Source organism: Nicotiana tomentosiformis, chromosome 7, assembly GCF_000390325.3.
Source record: "Nicotiana tomentosiformis chromosome 7, ASM39032v3, whole genome shotgun sequence".
In the NCBI taxonomy this organism is placed as follows: domain Eukaryota; kingdom Viridiplantae; phylum Streptophyta; class Magnoliopsida; order Solanales; family Solanaceae; genus Nicotiana; species Nicotiana tomentosiformis.
In genome coordinates, this window is record NC_090818.1 from 28,841,666 (window position 1) to 28,860,497 (window position 18,832).

The 18,832-nt window shown below is 41.2% G+C and overlaps 1 protein-coding gene across 1 annotated transcript; it reads left to right on the plus strand.

Annotated features, from left to right (window-relative positions):
• Positions 1 to 17,640: 17,640 nt before the first annotated feature.
• Positions 17,641 to 18,096, plus strand: LOC108944120 (uncharacterized). Its single transcript, XM_018768848.1, has 2 exons — positions 17,641 to 17,707; positions 17,822 to 18,096. Exons 1-2 carry the CDS (start codon positions 17,641 to 17,643, stop codon positions 18,094 to 18,096), a joined length of 342 nt encoding a protein of 113 aa, XP_018624364.1.
• The last annotated feature ends 736 nt before the right edge of the window (positions 18,097 to 18,832 follow it).

Here is an 18,832-nt window from a genome sequence, read left to right on the forward strand (position 1 = left end):
GGGATATTTGAAAGAATGCTTGTAGTATTTAAACACGTTTTGCAAAATCATGCAGTAATTCGCGTCCTAATTGGGGACCTCGTTGTGCCCGAGGTAGGCCTAAGCGACACATAGACTTGGAAAAAATTGATGCCAATATTGCGTCATTTCATTAATGTGAAAATAAGCCAAACTTTTACTAAATCGACAATAATAATGAAGTCACTAATGGCGTTTAGCCTTATTACAATCGAAATCTAAACTAAGCTAGAATACAGTAAAGAACATTATTTGCTAATCTATTTGGTCCCTGAGGGACCCTCTCCATGCTTGGCTCTTTTGATTCCATCAATCAAGTTCCCCAGGTCAGGCATATCTAATAATTAAGTAAGCCTTTGCTAGATGCCCTCCTTCGTTGCCATCCGTGTTTTGACAATCTGCAAGCCTCTTTCTCATCTTTCCTTAGAGCTCCATCAATCCCTGTTCCAGATATTCCAACCTCTCTGTTGACTTAGTGATGATACCCTTCATTCATTTATAGCCTACATGTCTATTTTATGCTATTCCAGATGCCTAGCTTCCGACTAGAAAACCCTTTTGCGAAGCCTTCTATACTTGACATGTGCCTCAACAGCATCGTCAATGATCCTATTTTCCAAATTGACCTCTTGCTTGATGTCTCATGCTATATCATCTACCAACCATGATGGATAGAAATACACATGGCCAGCATGGTACATGTCTGTCTCGATAGTCTCTTTTTCCACAATGACCTTCTGGTTCCACATATGATGTGCCTCGAACTTGAAAGGAATGACGTCCCCTTTGAAATCTGCCTTGTACTAGATCATGTTTGAAACCCGAGGTATGACTTGTTTTCTTCCTGCCTGTCTCATTACCCTTATAGGAGCATAGGGATAAATGCCTCACAACCCGATCAATACTAAATGAGTAGTATCCCTCGACCTGATGATGAACTCATTTCTAGGAAACCACTCAAACATCCAATGCACCTTTTCGTCTGTCAGATTGCTGAAGAAGCGGACCCAACTTACAGCACTTCCGGGTTGTGCGAACCTATATGGGATGAATGTCATTTTCTTTGGATGGTGGTAAGTTATGTAATCATTCAATGGTCGTCGCAAAAGCTCTTCATGATATTCTCCTCTCTGAATGTTTTCCAATAACCAAACTTGCAATAACATATTACAACCTTCAAAATGTCTAAACCCCTGCTTGCACCGATCTAGAGCGCGGTACAGTTCGGCTAGGATCATAGGGATGATGGTGTAGGTTTTCCCCTCGATGCCTTCCATTATAATTCTTGCAACCATAGCTAAACGATTGTGGATCCTTCCCCCTTTCATTGGAAATATCAACAAACCCAAGAAGCAGATGATGAACACATAAACCCGGTGATGCGTCCAACCTAATGAAGTAATATCGAGTTCATCATGATGAAGGCAATATGACTTACTGTGCCCATAACACTCATAAAGAAATTCAAATGGGATGTATGATTTCTTTAGACAAAACAACTCGTAATTTTTCTTAAAACCTAGCATCTTTAGAAAACCACGAGGGGTGCAATTCTCTGGCACGACTATCCCATGTCAGCTTATCAAAATCCCCTATTTCTTCTAAGAGAGGAGTCATTTCTATGTCACCAAATTGGAAGACTGCTCTTTTCTCATCCCAGAACATGGTAGCAGCCTCAATCAAAGCCCTATTTGGTTGGATATTCAGCAAAGACGACAAGTTGCCAAGTACTCTCCTTGCATGGTTCTTATCGCAAGGCGCAAGGTCTTTCCACCAGTAAAGTAATAGAGGTAGGATGTTTTGGACCATGCCGAACCTGGGGACTTCGTGCTTCATTTTCTGCAAACAAATAAAGGTTAGCCCTTTCCCCCTCCAGATTCGACCATTTACACAATAGCAATCAATATATTGGCATATTATCTCCAAGTAATGCACATAACATGACGATGCCTATTGGGATTGTGGAAATCCTGTCGGGATTTGGACAAGGCTTATCTTAGCGGGCTATTACGTTAACAACGTTTTAACCCGTACTAGGTTTAACATGATGCATGTACATTTGATATTGGAGTAAGGTTTCTAGAAAGGTACTCTCAAGTGGACAACTTGAGAGAGAAAGGCATGGGACCGTCGACTACACCGCTGATCGATTAGTCTAACGCAAATAAGCCTTTCCAATTTAAAAGGGTAATTTTAGAAGAGCGCGAACACTCATCAAGTGCCGCTATGTTAATAATTGGCACGAATGGAGTATGATGTGAAGCATGCTTTATGCAGAGATAATAACAGTTTGTCAAGTATTTGCATGATTGAATATGTAAAAGCAGTAAATAAAATATCGAGAATAAACAAGGAAAGAAAAGGAAGATAAAGGGAAGAAGTTAGTTTAGTTCATAGAATATAGGCAAAGCAAGTAACGAAGTAGACATGATATAGTAATTTGACAAGATAAAGAGCGGTCAAAGCAAGCAGAGGTGAATAGGGGAAGGATGTGCATGTCATAGCAAATTTAAACAAATAAAGGTGAAGAAGGGAAGGGATATGCATGTCACAACAGGTTTAAAAAAATAGAGATGAATAAGGGAAGGGATGTGCATAAAGAAAATAATCCACCTAAATCAAGTTCATAATAGTAAGAGGCTAAGTATATCCCCAGCAGAGTCGACATGCTGCCGCGCCCCTTTTGCTCGCGAAATCGGGTTTCGACATGTGACAACTATTTTAAATGGGTATTAAAAGAGAAGAGTCGCCACCTAACGATTATTAAGGTGCATTAGGGCACCTATTTGCAAATGATTCTATTTTTATTAGTCAACGTCACCAAAGATCGGGTAAGGCCTCAAATTACCTCAAAGAGAAGGGGCTAGGTACTCTTCGAGATCCACAACTGTGGGTCCCGACCGAACTTAGAACTATGTGGATTATATAAGTAGACTAGGTGATCAAATAAACAAAGGTCGAGGAAGTTCATTATAACACAATTGGTACAGATCTTTAAGAACTACAAGATATAAATACAACGTTTCAATAACTAGATGTAGATATAAAGAAAGGGGGGTCCTAAATGTTTTAGCCTAAAGGATCACCCCGGGGAACATAAATAATACTTTGCAACTCCCTTTAGATAGGAATTACTCATATTATTCAGCGGACACAGACTATCATCTCTTGCTACCCAATTACTATGTTAAAGTTGTTTACCTAGAAGCGCTCTAATTCAATTCTAAATCATACCCTATGTGTGCACTACCCGTCCCATGCCTATAGTCCAGGAGGCATTGGACCTCTATTTGAGTGGTTCTAGACTTTACTTAGGTTGCTCAAAATGGTAAAACTACCCGACATTCAAAATAAGTAGGACTTCATGTAAAGACAACTAAAGGCTCAAATATGCCTCCACACATAAACACAAATTCACGCGGGCAGCATAGGAAGTGCATAGTTTCAGAATTAAGACTTAATCCTATAGGCATGGTTTCCAGGCAATTCTGAATTCCAACATCGTATATGCAACGTTATTACTCTTAATGTCTTAAGCGAGGAGGCAATAAACTATTCGTAAGCTTAGAACTATTAGTGCTGATTTTATAAATGTGCGCCTCAGAAAGGTGACATTGTCCTATAGACATGATTTCTAGTAGTGGCGTCGCTAAACAATGAAACAGTTTTGAGAATCCAGTATTGACCAGTTGATCTCATAAATAAATTTACGCGAGTGATAATATCCTATAGGCAGGATCTCTAGAAATTGACAATCAAACCTGATTTTTTATAACACTTTATCCCGATAGGCATGTTATATATGCGGGCAGTATGATAACAACAATAATAGCTAATTAGTCAATTAAGGTCATATAAACATGATTTCTAGATAGGCATTAGTGATCATATAAGCATGTTGTCCAATAACAAATAGCAGTAGACATGGGGAACAAATAGAGTACTTAAGTTTATGCTTTGATAATAAACAGGTTGAGTGAGTGTGTGATTACTCTAGGCATGGTTTCTACTAGTGTGCAATACATGAGAGTTAAAATAGAAAGTAAAGAACATAAGTCCAATACGCATGCTTTCTACCCCTTGTGCGAGAATTAAAATACCCTACCCCTTTTATTAATCACCCCGTCTGTTCAATTACAAGATTATTACAGACCAGAATTAAATCAGAATAAGTACATAAGCAGACTACTATAGGCCCAATGATATGCCCAATATAGATAACCCAGTATTTTCCAGGCCTTCGACAGCTCCAGTGGACTCGAATTCCCAACTCATAAGATCAGTCTAGTAGGTCTGGATCCAACAGCCAAGCTGAACATCACATAGAACCAAATACCAATCCCAAATGAAGGACATGGTCACACAAGCAATAGACTATGTGTTGAACGAAATGAACAGAGTAGAAAGTCCACATACTTATTTTCTTAGGACTATAAAGCATAAGCAAATTAGCGTGGCATGTTGACAGGATATACAAATTCATGTTGCATTTGGTTATAGGGGACATGACTGGTCTTTGTAAGATAATAGGCTATTTCTAAAGAAATTTCAAAAATAGACATGGTCCAAAACAGCTAAAGACAATTTCAAGCAGGGGATCAGCCTTAATAGAATAGTTTTAGCATAACGAATGACAACATAAGTTCAAACAAGTGAAAGAGTAGCATGTGCAACATTAGCAGAATTGAGGAGGTATATCACTTAGATTAACATGGTAAACATACATGCCTAGTTTTCAGAACATAGCAAAGCATCAATGGGCCTAAACGAGACTCAAAACTAGGAGATTAAGGCATGACGGTCTAACGAAGTTATAGTCAGAGAATGGCAAGTAAGCAAGCAAGTAGGCATGGCTTATAATAGTCGATAAGAATCTTAATTACAAAGATTTCTTAGTCCAAAGATCATGGTAGAAAATCATATTAACTTAAGGTTAATAGAATATGCACACACTAAGGCTTGTGCCAGTTAACTATACATGACAGGAGAGGCTAGGTATATTGAAATTCAACCGGAAGCTTTAGGCAATGCTAAAGAGTGCAGGATTAACTGAACATTAAGACAATAATTAGATATAAGGTTCATGTGAACACAAGGCAGGGAAACAATAGAGCATGCATAAATCACTCATCAGAAAAGAGTTCAATCAAGTAAATTCTGGTAGGAGATGATCTCCTAAGAGTTCCAGTACAAGGGATCAAGGCAAGGCATGCGAAAGGACTCAAACAATAGGGGTCAAAATAACAGAGCAAGCTTAAAGGAATCGTTCAAGTTACACATATGAAATAGGTATGCACCAAAATCAGAATCCAAGTTCGTTCAGATAAAAAACAAGCGGTATAGGATAATGAAATCAAATATGAACATGAATAAAGGCAAGCAACAACATACAGTTTCAAAAAAGCCAGAAAGACATGAATACCAATAAAAGAGAATAATTCGCAAGAGTCTTATTACTCACCAATTTGTAGAATTAACGAGCTAATAAGGCAGAGATTAAGAACCAACAACTTGCTTATCAGTAACACGGAGAGAACAGTAAAACCCCCAAATTTCTCGGTGCGTCAGAGTTCCCAAGGGCTTCAAATGAACCGAGGGAAGTGCTCACACTGAGAGAGAGGTTGAATAGTAGGATTCCAGTGGCCTTGGCCTTCAGCCAACCAAGGTCTCAAATTTTAGAATAGTAGAATGAGTGGGAGTGAGAGAATAACAGTGATTAAAGTCTGTTCAAGTGGATTTATGAAGGGGGTTTATATAGTAGTTAAATCAGACGAGTAAATAAGGAAAGAAGTCAATCAATCATAAACAAGGAAAGGAAAAATATACATGCAACCGAAAAAACAACCAGTAAAGGAAAGAAATCGAAATTCAAACCCTAATTAGGGTTGAATATTTGAAAATCCTTCTATTGGAATGAGAAATCAACCATTCTTCTGTATATATGGACAAGATATTGTCCAGATCTTTGCGATTGAAGTTGAACGGGTCCGAATCTGAGAGATGGTACTTGCCAAATTTAGGCAAGTACTAAGTAACACCATAGTCTCGCAAGTAACAACAAGGTAACACTTAAAGGGTAAATAAATCACATAAGGAATCCATGATTTGCTCGGATTTGGAGAAGATTGGGGGAGGCGGCTAGGGTTTCTATAGGAGGGAGGAGAGAATAGAGGCGGATGTCTTTAGGAAATGGGGATTATGGTTAGGTTATGGGGATATAAGGAAAGGGAGTGTGGTGTTTGTGAGTCGTTGATCGCTTTTGATCAACGACTGAGATTTAAAGGGAGATGGGTCGGGTTTTGGAAACGGGTTTCGTCTGGGTTGAGATTAAGGGGTCGTTTGGATTGGGCTGCTGGAGAGGAAAGTGAATGGGCTAAGTATTTGGGCCAAAATTGGTCCAAAAATTAGCATAAAATTGTGTTTCTATTTAAATACACGAAACTTATCCAAAAATAATTTATAAAAATACTTAATAAATAAATAAAAATATTATTTATGCACTAAAATGATTTAAAATAATAATTTAGAATTATAAAATGCTATTTTGACACAAATAATGTAATAAAAGAGTACTTATGTATGAACATAGACTATTTTTGCAAAAAATACATAAATAACTAAAATATAGATATAATTATATGTAACGCTATAAAAAATATTTTAAAACATGTGTGTGGATGTAAAATAATAAATTAAGATGATTGAGTTATTGCAAATAATTTAAGGGAATAATTAGCAAATATTCAAGTAATTTTAATGCAACAAAAAGCTTTGAAAATTATGGAAAATGCTTTTATAAATTTTGTAAATTAAGTAATGATGCAAAATGACATTTGGAAAAGATATATATACTATTTAAAAAAATGTGAAGGAAAAAATTGGGTATCAAAAAACAGTCGCCCAGTGAAGGGCTGAGAGATTTCCTCGTTCGATTCAACCGTGTGAGGATGACCTTACCAAATGAATCAAAAGGAATGACAGTAGCAGCTTTCCAGAATGGGCTAAACAGAAGCGGTTCAAGGGCGACCAGAAAGTTGTTAAGCATGCTCATGAAGTATCCCCCGGCCACTTGGGACGAGATACACAACGCCTACTCCGCCGAAGTACGAGCTGGCGAAGACGACCTCAACGGGCCAACTCAACGGTTGACCTCAGTACAAATGGAATCCAGGAAGGACAGGAGGAACGACAACAGAAGAGACCTCACAGGTTCGAGGCCCAACCATGAAACACATCAACCATATGTCAGAACCGCCATCATACCACCCCCCGCACAATGAGGCCCATCTAGGCCACAAACAGGGACTCACTGAAGCGACAGAGGTATGCCCCCCTTATTATCCGCTCACAATTTTTGTGTTTCTCATTCATAAATAGTCTACGCCCTGGAGAAGCTCGCCCCAAAAATGAAGTGGCCGCAGAAGATGAGGTCCGACCCGAACACCAGAAAGTCAAACGCCCTCTAAGAATTCCACTAGACACAGGGTCACAAAATCGAGGACTGCATCGCCCTAAGGCAAGAGGCGGTGAATATGCTTCTCCAAGGACACTTGAAAGAACTATTAAGCGATCGAGGAAGGGCAAACTTTGCTCGAGGACGCGAACAACATCAAGGTCCACCAAAACTGCCTTCTCCGGCTCGAACTATCCAAATGATCATCGGAGAGGGCGACAACGCGTCAATCAACAGCGTAAAATTCACGACCACCTACAAGATGAAACGGTAAATCACTCATGAATGGTATGACGAACTCGAAGAAAGTATCATCTTCGATAAGTCAGATACCCAATGTTTGGTTTTACCTCACTATGACGCACTCGTTATTACTTTACGCATCTTAGATACAGATTTAAAACGTATTATGGTTGATGACAGAAGCGGTGCATGTATTATCCACCCTCGAGTGCTTGCACAAATGAAACTCAAGGATAAGATAGTGTCACTTTGCATCACACTAACGGGTTTTAATCATGCAATTAAACGGACATCTGGAGAAATCACACTACCCGTCCTGGCTGGCGGCGTTACTCTGGAGACCATGTTCCACATCATGGATCAGGACACGGCATACAACGCCATCATAGGTCGGCCTTGGATACATGCCATGAAGGCCATACCTTCCAACTTATACCAAGTCATCAAATTCCCCACCCCTTGGGGAGTATTCAGCATCCGAGGAGAGCAACGCACTTCCCAAGAATGCTATCGCATCGCCCAGGATTGCACGTACACCCAGCAAATGAAGAGCAAAGACAAGGAAGCATAGCAATTAATAGGGTCAAGGTCGAGCGATGATGAAGGAGAGGACGTCATCAAAGATCCCAAAATCATAGAGGCCACGAGATCAACTGTGGAAGATCTCGACCTCGTCCAACTCGACAAAAACAACCATAGCAAGAGAGCCTACATAGGCCACAAACTTCAGGAACTAGGTAAATTCCATCAATTCTTAGCTAACAACGTAGACTTGTTTGCATTTTCCCATGTAGACATGCCACATATCCCAAAAGAGATAGAGACACACAAGTTGAATGTTGACCCGATTTACCCCCAGTAAGGCAAGTTAGGCGGAAATTCAATTCTGTAATAAATGATGCAGTCCGCGAGGAGGTTGAAAACTTCTCTATCAGAGAGTCGAAATACCCCCAATGGGTATCCAACATAGTCATGGTGAAAAAGAAGAACGGAAAATGGTGGATGTGCGTGGACTTCACAGATTTGAACAAAGCTTGCCCGAAAGACTCATTCCCGCTGCCCCACATCGACCAGCTCATTGACGCAACAACCGGGCACGAGTTATTAAGCTTCTTAGATGCTTACTCGGGCTATAACCAGATCCTCATGGAAGAGGAAGACCAGGAAAAAACCACCTTCATCACCCACCAGGGGACATATTGTTACAGGGTGATGCCCTTCGGACTCAAAAACGTAGGAGCAACGTATCAGAGGTTGGTGACAAAAATATTCAAGGACCAACTCGGCAAAACCATGGAGGTCTACATCGACGATATGCTAGTCAAATCAAAAAGGAGAAAGATCACATCGACCACTTGAAAGAGGTCTTCGACATACTCTGGTCAAATCTCGGCTTCTTGGTATCACAATGAGGCATCGCGGTCAACCCCAACCAAATCAAAGCTATAGAGAGAATACAGAGAACTTAACCAGCAAGAAACAGGTTTAGAGACTGACTGGTCGCATAGCCGCCATGTCGAGATTCATCTCACGGTCCTCCGACAGATGCCACAAGTTTTTTGGCGTACTCAAGAAAGACAACGGCCTCCAATGGAGCCTTGAGTGCGTCAATGCCCTGAAAGAGCTAAAAGTGTACTTATCTTCACCCCCGCTGCTATCTAAAGTGGAGCCCGGAGAACGCCTCCTCGTTTACCTGGCCGTGTCCGATGTGGCAGTGAGCGCGGTCCTAGTCCAAGAAAATAAAGGTACACATTATCCCATCTACTGCATTAGTAAAACTTTAGTCGATGCCGAGACGAGGTATCCACACCTCCAAAAGTTGACCCTGGCTTTGGTCGTAGCTTCATGAAATCTTAGACCCTACTTCCAGTGCCACCCCATATTGGTAGTCACGACTTTCCCCCTGAGGAGTGTTTTGCATAAACCCGAGATGTCGGGCAGATTGGCCAACTGGGCCATAGAGTTAAGCGAGCATAATATAACTTATCAACCACGAACGGCGATAAAGTCGCAAGTACTTGCCGACTTCGTCGCCGACTTCAGCACAAAAATAATGCCTAAAGTCAAAAGAGAAGCCTCCCATATTTCCCTCCAAATACAAGACCTATGGGTTTTGTATACCGATGGCGCCTCTAACGCATCAGGGTCTGGACTGGGACTCATGCTCGAGGTCCCGACAGGTGAAGTAATTCGCCGGTCCATAAGATGCCCGGACATGACTAACAATGAGGTCGAGTATGAGGCTGTGATGGCAGGACTAAGGTTAGCACTCAAGTACGGAGCTAAGCGAGTCATCCTACACTGCGACTCTCAGCTCAACGCCAACCAAGTCACAGGGACTTTCCAAATCAAAGAGCAACAACTACAAAAATACCAGTCCGAGATCTGCAAGCTATTACCCAAATTCGATGAATGACAGCACGACCAAATCGCTAGAGCACAAAATATCGAAGCAGACGGCCTTGCCAAACTAGCAGCAGCCACTAAAAGCATAACCAGAGAAGGAAACATGGTCACTCTCCTCCACTCATCGATCGATAAAGTCGAGGTAAGAACTATCAACCTAACCTGGGACTGGCACAATTGTATTGTTGCATACTTACAGGACGGCGTGCTCCCAGATGATAAAAAAGAATCCAAAAAACTTCGAATGCAGGCGGCCAGGCACAACGTCATAACAACGGCCTGTACAAAAGAAAGTATGGCGGCCCCTTAGCAAAATGCTCAGGCCCGAACCAGACACGACGTGTTCTAGAAGAAGACCACGAAGACCACTACGGAGCTCATTACTGCAATCGAGCTCGGGTCAGATGCCTCATACGAGCGAGCTACTACTGGCCCACCATGAAAAAGGAGGTCGCCGACTTTGTGAAAAAATGTGAACAATGCCAAAAATATGCCCCCATGATCCACCAAGCGGGCGAGCACCTCCACTCAGTCACCTCACATTGGCCTTTTATCAAATGGGGGATGGATATCGTCGGCCCCCTCCCACCAGGGCGAGGTAATGTATGATTTCTTTTAGTTTTAAATGACTATTTTTCTAAGTGGGTGGAAGCAGGTGCATTCGCCCAGATTCGCGGGTAAGAAGTGATCGCCTTCATATGGAAGAATATTGTATGCCATTTTGGCCTCCCCAAAGAAATCAGTTGTGACAATGGGCCTCAATTAACCGGAAAAAAATCACCGAGTTCTTCGAGAAATGGCATATCAAAAGAATACTCACCACGTCATATCATCCCGCGGGCAATGGGCAAGTGGAATCCTCCAACAAATCAATACTGAATATCATGAAGAAAAAGCTCAAGAACGCCAAGGGACTATGGCCGGAAGTGCTATGGGCATACCGCACAACGCCGAAAACAAGTGCAGGAGAGACGCCTTACTCATTAGTGTATGGGATTGATGTAGTAATACCAGTCGATGTCGGAGAACCAATTCTAAGATACTCCCACGAGAGCGGGTCGAGAAACGATGAAAGTAGAAGGCAGGACCTCGATGAAGCCGAAGAACGGAGAGATATGGCTTACTTAAGGATGATTGCCCAAAAACAATAAGCAGAACGCTACTACAACAAAAAAGCCAAGGTCAGACTAGTCAAAGTCAGGGGACTATGTGCTCAAGGCCAAAACACAGGCAAACGAGGACCCACATGAAAGAAAACAGGGAACAAATTGGTACGGCCCATACAAAATCATAGCAACATCAAACAAAGGGTCATTTCAACTGGAAACGATGGAAGGAAAACTACTACCAAAAATCTGGAACATCGCCCACCTCAAGTACTTCAACTTCTAAGGAAAAATGTTCTCCGAGCCGTACTCTTTTTGCCTCACCTGAGTTTTGTCCGAATTGGGTTTTCTCGGGGAGGTTTTTAACGAGGCGACGAGGAGGACATTTCGAGTTAAGCACGAGTAGGTAAGGACACGAATTGACCAGTTCATCGCCTGACCTCTCGAATACTTCTCCAGGTCGACCAATGAAAGGACTAGATAGACTGGGACTGGAATACCAACCCGAAAAATATGTAAACTTCTCCAATATATATGTAAGCAAAGCATACAAGTACATGATGTTCGCCTATGTCTCCACCAAATTAACGCTGCATCAATTAAGATACCACATTCGACCTCGGTCGAATCAACTCACATTCGACCTCGGTCGAACTAATTAAGAGTAACATTCGACCCCGCTCGAATCAACTCACATTCGACCTCATTCAAATTAATAAAGAGTAACATTCGACCTCGCTCGAATCAACTCACATTCGACCTCGCTCGAACTAATTAAGAGTAACATTCGACCTCACTCAAATAAACTCACATTCGACCTCGTTTGAATTATTAAAGGGTAACATTTTACCTCGCTCGAATCAACTTACATTCGACCTTGTTTGAATTAATAAAGAGTAACATTCGACCTCGCTCGAATTTAACTCACATTCGACCTCGTTCGAATTAATAAAGAGTAACATTCGACCTCGCTCGAATTTAACTCACATTCGACGTCGTTCGAATTAATAAAGAGTAACATTCTGCCTCGCTCAAATTTAATTCACAGTCGACCTCGTTCGAATTAATTAAGGTGAAATTCGACTTCGTTCGAATTAATTAAGGTGACATTCGACTTTGTTCGAACTAATTAAAGTCACAATCGACCACGTTCGAGTTAACGCCTGCCAACACAGAGTTCTTCTAATAAAGCAACCAAACGAGGAAAATATCCAAGACAAAACAGAGAAGATTCAGAAACAAACAACAAAAGTAGCATTCCAATTCAAAAGATATCTTACAAAGGCTGAACAGACGCCTACAAAAGTAAAAACAAAAGATACAAAAAGTATAACTACTCAGCAACATCGTCCCCACCGCCGTCCTCATCGTCCAAGTATTCGTCATCATACCAAGCACCTTTCCCAATCCCATCCAAGTCATCTTCACCATCACCAGCCCCCGGCATAACGGGATCATAACCACAGGCAGCCCGAGTTGCGCGCACCTTAGCACGAGCATCCTCAAACTCAACCTCAGAAACTCTCCCTGTCATCATCAAGTCCCTGAATATGTCTAGCCAGGCCTCGGTATGGATCCATTTCTCGTACAAATACCACAGAATCTCGGTATAAGTAGAAGTATGAGGGGAAGACGGTCGAGCCAACAGATGTGCCTTTTCGGCCTCGAGAACGGCGATATGATCATTGAGGTTCGAAACCTCTTTCTCAAGACCCCCAATCCGCTCATCAAGCCTTCCTCCCTAAGCACGATCATATCCGCATCACTCGCCCGCTCAGATTGGAGGGCGCAGTTGGTATCTTCCAATGCTACCACCTTCGCCAAAGCCTCCACCCTGCTCTTCTCGGCCTTCCCCAACTTTGCCGCCTTTTCGATCACCTCGTCACTTAAGTTGTTGGCTCTGATCGAACTCTGCTCAAGTTTAGCCCGCAGGGATGCCACTTGAGCTTGAAGGTCGGCACACTCAGCCTTGACCCCCTTGCTCAATTCGAGCTCATCCTCTTTGACTCTAAGTGCTCCCTCTAGCTCGTTGCATTTGCCGATGACTCTCACAAGCTCATCGTCTTTCTACTTCAACTCATCCCTAAGGGCCTGGAAGTTGTCATCCACACCAAATCGGATGCAGATCTCACGATTCTTGGCGCGGTACTCACGGTACTTCCTCTCTATTTTCTTAAAAATAGCCTTCCACTTCTCTTCTTGGCGGGCACTCTCAATCTCCAAAATGATAGTCTAATGAAAAAGAGGAAGTAGAAGAAGAAGGAAGTCAGCCTAAAAAAAGAAGAGGAAGAATGTAAGGCACGAGAACTAGAAAGATCATAAACTTACCCTCAAGGACATTCCGGATATGCCCGATGACAGAGCAGTATCATCGAACGTCTGTAATGTCATGCCCTCGATGTTAGAGCAGAGAGGACCCAAAGAGGGAACCATGTTCTCTGTATTCACCAATAAGTCGCGGTCAAGGGGGATGACTATGGTGCAAGTGGATCCCTCTAGCCTGACCTCCACCCGAGTAAACCCTTCAGTGAACATCCGCACCTATTCAGGGTCGACTTCAGAATCGGTCTCGTAGCCATCCACGGCCACACTCTTCCCTCTATCCTCGATTGACGAAGGAACGTCAGCCTGTCTTGAACGTGATGGATTGCTCCTCGGCACGGCCTAGGTAGCCTCTGGTAGACCTTCTTCTTCGACAATGACCTCGGGCAGAGGAGCATCTTCTACGACCTCCACAGGCTGCGAAGCCATAGTAACCAAATCCACCGCACTCTCCGATGTGGCCATGGACGATTCAGGGTCGCCCCTTGTCGACTCTTCGGCTCCAGATGCCCCGTCACTGACTTCCACCCTCATCCTTTTAAGTGGAATCAGTCCCTCCTCACTCGGTGATGACTCGTCTACCAAGTGTGACAAAGGGGAAGCCGGAGTCTCCGCCGATGGGGCCGCCGCTCGTCTACTAGGCTTGCGCAGTACCGAGGTCTGAGAAGAAGTAGTCGCTTGAATGGACCTGCCTGCAGTCACACCAAGTAGAGACCCTGTCATAGCATTTGGCTGATGAAAAGCGGGGGTATGAGCCTTCACTCTTCTCGAAGCTCTCCGACCTGACAAAAAAAAGCAGAAGTTAAGCCAACCCCGCCACAGAAGAGAAGAGATGGAAAAGAAGACAACATGAGGGCCGAAGAAACAAGATTTCAAAATAAATGACTCACCGGTCATAGAAGGTTTACGCCCAAACTTCTTATGGAACGCCAACCATTCACGGATCCCTACCATGTGGGGCAAGACTTGACTTACCCAATCGTGAATGTCAGCAACCAAACTCGATAAAGGTAGAAGTAGAAGGAATTGCTCCAACCAGAAAGAAGAATAAGGGTGCGAGAATGGAAGCAACAGGAGCAAGAATACAGGAAGAAGAAGAAGAAGAAGGGAGGAAAATATGCTGGTTCAAATGCTAGAAAACATAAAGGATCACAAGAAGGGTTCCCAACCCCTATTTATAGAGGAAGATGTGTAATAATGACGCATAATGCTGTGACGTCAGTCTGAACCAATGTCACGATAAGTTATGGCCTGCAAAGTGCCACGTTACCATCTCGACCATGATCTTCACTACTCGACCTGCCCACCTGAATTTCTCGACTACGACTAATGAAGTATGCTCACCGAGGTCGACCAAAAGATAACCTCGTTAAGCAGAGGGACTAACTGTATGGGTCGAAATTAGACCGAAGAAATTCAGCATGAAGAGATGATTATCATGAGCAATTCGGCCTAGGTCGACCAGTAATTAACAGAACGTATCGCCAGGCGGTCAACCGCGGCCGAGGTCGAGTAGTGTAGGTAGTAGTAACAGTTAGTTTTGTATTGGGATCTTTTGAATATTCCCCATGTTTGTACTTTTAGGGTTCTTTGGGAATATTCCTTAAAAATAGAATGAGAGATAAGATCAAGGTTAGGTAATATTCTATGTGATAAGAACTCTTTTGAAAATCAAGCTCTCTAGAGAAATACAAAGAACACCTTTCTGAAGAGATTCATCTTTTTGGATTATTCATTGTCATTCCACCAGATCCGAGAAAGTCTTCCATATTCTCACATATTCTTGTCATTCATCATTGTCAGAGAAAGGAATCATCCACCTCATTCAATATTGGGTGAATCTTCCTCTCTATTTACATTTGGTGTCATTTATTGCTATTTAATATCTGATATTTCTAATACATTATTGCATTCGAAGCATTTAATACTCAATGCATTAAATATATCGTGACACTATCCACATCTCTTACATTACTTAACCCAGATCTGAAGTTATTATATTTAACTAGGATTAACCTCTTAAATAACCGATTAATTAGTTTAGCCAAAGATTATCACTTTTTGGACAAACAACATGGACATTAAGGATTCATATAACTGACCTCAAAATTGAGTTGTAGTTGTGGTTGTACTTAATATTCCTTGAGTTTTATCTTATAGCATTGTGGTTATACTTAATATTCCTTGCATTTTATCTTATAGCATTGTGGTTGTACTTAATATTGAGTAAGGCATGCAACAACATCTTATAGCATTATCTTGCGATTTTACAGATTATGCGAAATATGTGGGAAGACAGAAAAAAATGTGCAAATAAGATTAGAGGAGATCATGTGCAAACAAGATTACAGGAGAGCAGAATAATGGTGATTGAACGAAACCAACGGCAAGTAGAACCCAGAAGCTCATACACAACCAGTTCATACCCAGATGTTCATTATTGTAGATGTAGTTGTAAGCTATTCTGCTTATCTCTCGTATTTGCCTACTTTGTAATAGCAGGTCTTTATTTTTTTATAAGTTGATCGTAGTAACTCGCCATTAAAGTTTTTAATTAGCCGAAAATATAATTTTCAGTACCTATTTAGTGATGTGGCATCTATTAGTTTTAGGAAAAAATACTGAAAAATCAGAATTAAGACTTGGATCTATTTAGGATCCAATTATAGTTTCTTGAATTCTTTAATAATTTTATTACAACTGTAGTTTACATTTTTCCATAGATATTCTTTGCTTTCTTGCTAGCAATAGAATTCTTATTCAATCCTTAATTTTGTGCTACAGTCGATAGCTTACAGTATGTTTAATCGTAATTTTTTTTTAGATAAAGCTTGATTCTTGAGTCTTCTTTTAAAATCATTTTGCCCTAAAACTTGACCAAGAAGAATTGTAGAAGGTTCACATAAATCCAAACATCATTTGAAGAATGAAGAATTGCTCTATCACACTATTCATGTTACCTACAGTCTGATGTACGTGTTAATATGTTGAAAGAGGAGAGGAAAAAGATGAGAATAGAAGGGTGTTGATAGGTTATATGCATTCTTGTTATGTTTTGATGATCAAACAAACTTGATGATAAGAACCAGATAAGGAACCTAATAAATATCCTCAAGTACGTAAGAATAACAAGTCTCAAGCTGGGAACGTGAATCAACTCTTCAGAGTCAAAGAAACAACAGGGGAACAGATGGACACCAGTTCCCTTGGTGACTATACCAGTCAACCCCCAACAACTGTAAAGTTGTTGCCTGCACACGCAATAGTGCAAAACGGTGCAACAATCAACTTTATTGGGAATGCCCTTGTACCAAACATGCTTGCATTATTCAAGTGATGTCACCTATGTAATATTAACATTACATCAAAGGAAAACATCACTTGAACATTGAAGAATCCATCCAGCATTCTCTCAAGTGTGTGCGTCAATCCTGCAAGTGATTCTCAAGGACATCAAGAACAAAGAACAACATAACAAAGGACCAGTTCTCTGTATTGAGTTATTACATGTCCTTAGTTGTGTTGCACATTTTTTAAATTACTTTACCTGTGATTCCTACTTAGCTTAGTTAGAAGCATTGTGTAGGAAACTTTTGTAAAAACATAAACCTTGTGTTTGTGTCTTGGCTAGAGTTAGTCGAGTTGTAAGCTTTGCAATAGAGTTATTACAAAGGGGCTTGTAATAGAGTTGTTACAAGTTAGTGAGGGATTAAGAGGTTAATTCCTAGGTTACAATAGGTTGTAATCTGAAGTTTGCTCAGTAGTGAAGTTGAAATCCTACAAGGGTAGGTCGTGGTTTTTAATCCCGTGAGCTGGGAGTTTTTCACGTAAAATTCCATTGTGTTATTTACTTACTGCAGTGTGCGTGCGTTCAGTGAAAACTAATAGAAAATCTAGTTCTCTATATAGTTTGGTGGACCCTTAGTTTCTATCAATTGGTATTAGAGCGGGTTCTTTCTATGAGGCTAACACCTAGAAAGGATCCTCATGGCTGCTCTACCAAACTTTGAAGAAGGTCAATCTACCTAAAGACCACCAAGATTCAACGGCCAATACTATGGATAGTGGAAGACAAGGATGCATGATTTTATCATGGCTGAAGATTCAGAGCTCTGGGATGTTATCTGCGATGGACCCTTCGTCCCTATGAAGACCAGTGGTGACCCAGCAGTAACAGTTCCCAAAACAAGAAAATAATTCAATGATGTTGATCGCAAGGTCATAGACAAGAACTTTTGAGCAAAAACAATTCTTGTCTATGGTATTGGACCAGACGAATACAACAAGATTTCAGCATGTCAGTCTGCTAAGGAGATCCTGGAAGCTCTCCAAATAGCTCATGAAGGGAAAACTCAAGTCAAGCAGTCGAAGATTGATATGCTAACCACAGAGTATGAGCTCTTCAGGATGAAAGATGATGAGTCCATTCAGGACATTCACACTCGCTTCACCTCTATCGTCAATGAACTCCATTCTCTAGGAGAATCATTCCAAGGAACAAACTTGTCAGGAAAATACTTAGCATATTGCCAGTTCCTGGGAAAGTAAAGTAAATGCTATCATGGATGCAAAGGATCTACAGAAGCTGACCATTGATGAGCTCATTGGGAATCTGAACACTTATGAAATGAAGAAAAAGAAGGACAATGAAAGAAGAGAACCCAAAAGGGAGAATAACCTGGTCTTCAAGACAGACAACAATGAATCAAGTGGTGAGGATGCTGATATGGCTTACTTGACAAAGAGATTTCATAAAATGGTTCGCAAAAATGGAGTTATTCCAAAATGGGGCAGCTCCAGCAAGAAAAGAGGCTATAACCTATGTCATAAGTGTGAAAAGTCATGACATTTCATCAAAGATTGCCCTCTCCTCAAGCAAGATCAGTACAAATACAACATAGACAAAGCAGCTAAAAGGAACCAGGTTCCTGACAAATGATTCCAAAAAAAGATGTTGATGACAACGTTATGAAACAAGCTCTTGCTGCATGGGGAGACTCTTCCAGCGAATCTGGTGAAGATGATGAAAAAGGTGAAAGCTCTATAATGGCAATAGAAAGTGAAGTAACCGAATATGACTCTATCTTTGCCCTGGTGGCACAATCTGACGACAATGAAGATAATGATGATGAGGTAAACTTTCTAGATGTTCAAAGAAATCTGAAGTCTTACTCTTCAAAAAAAACTTATGTCCTTGGCAAATATTTTAATTGATGCTTATCACAGTCTTATAAATGATAAAAATGCTTTAACTGTGGAACTAGGAGAAGTAGAACATAAGAGG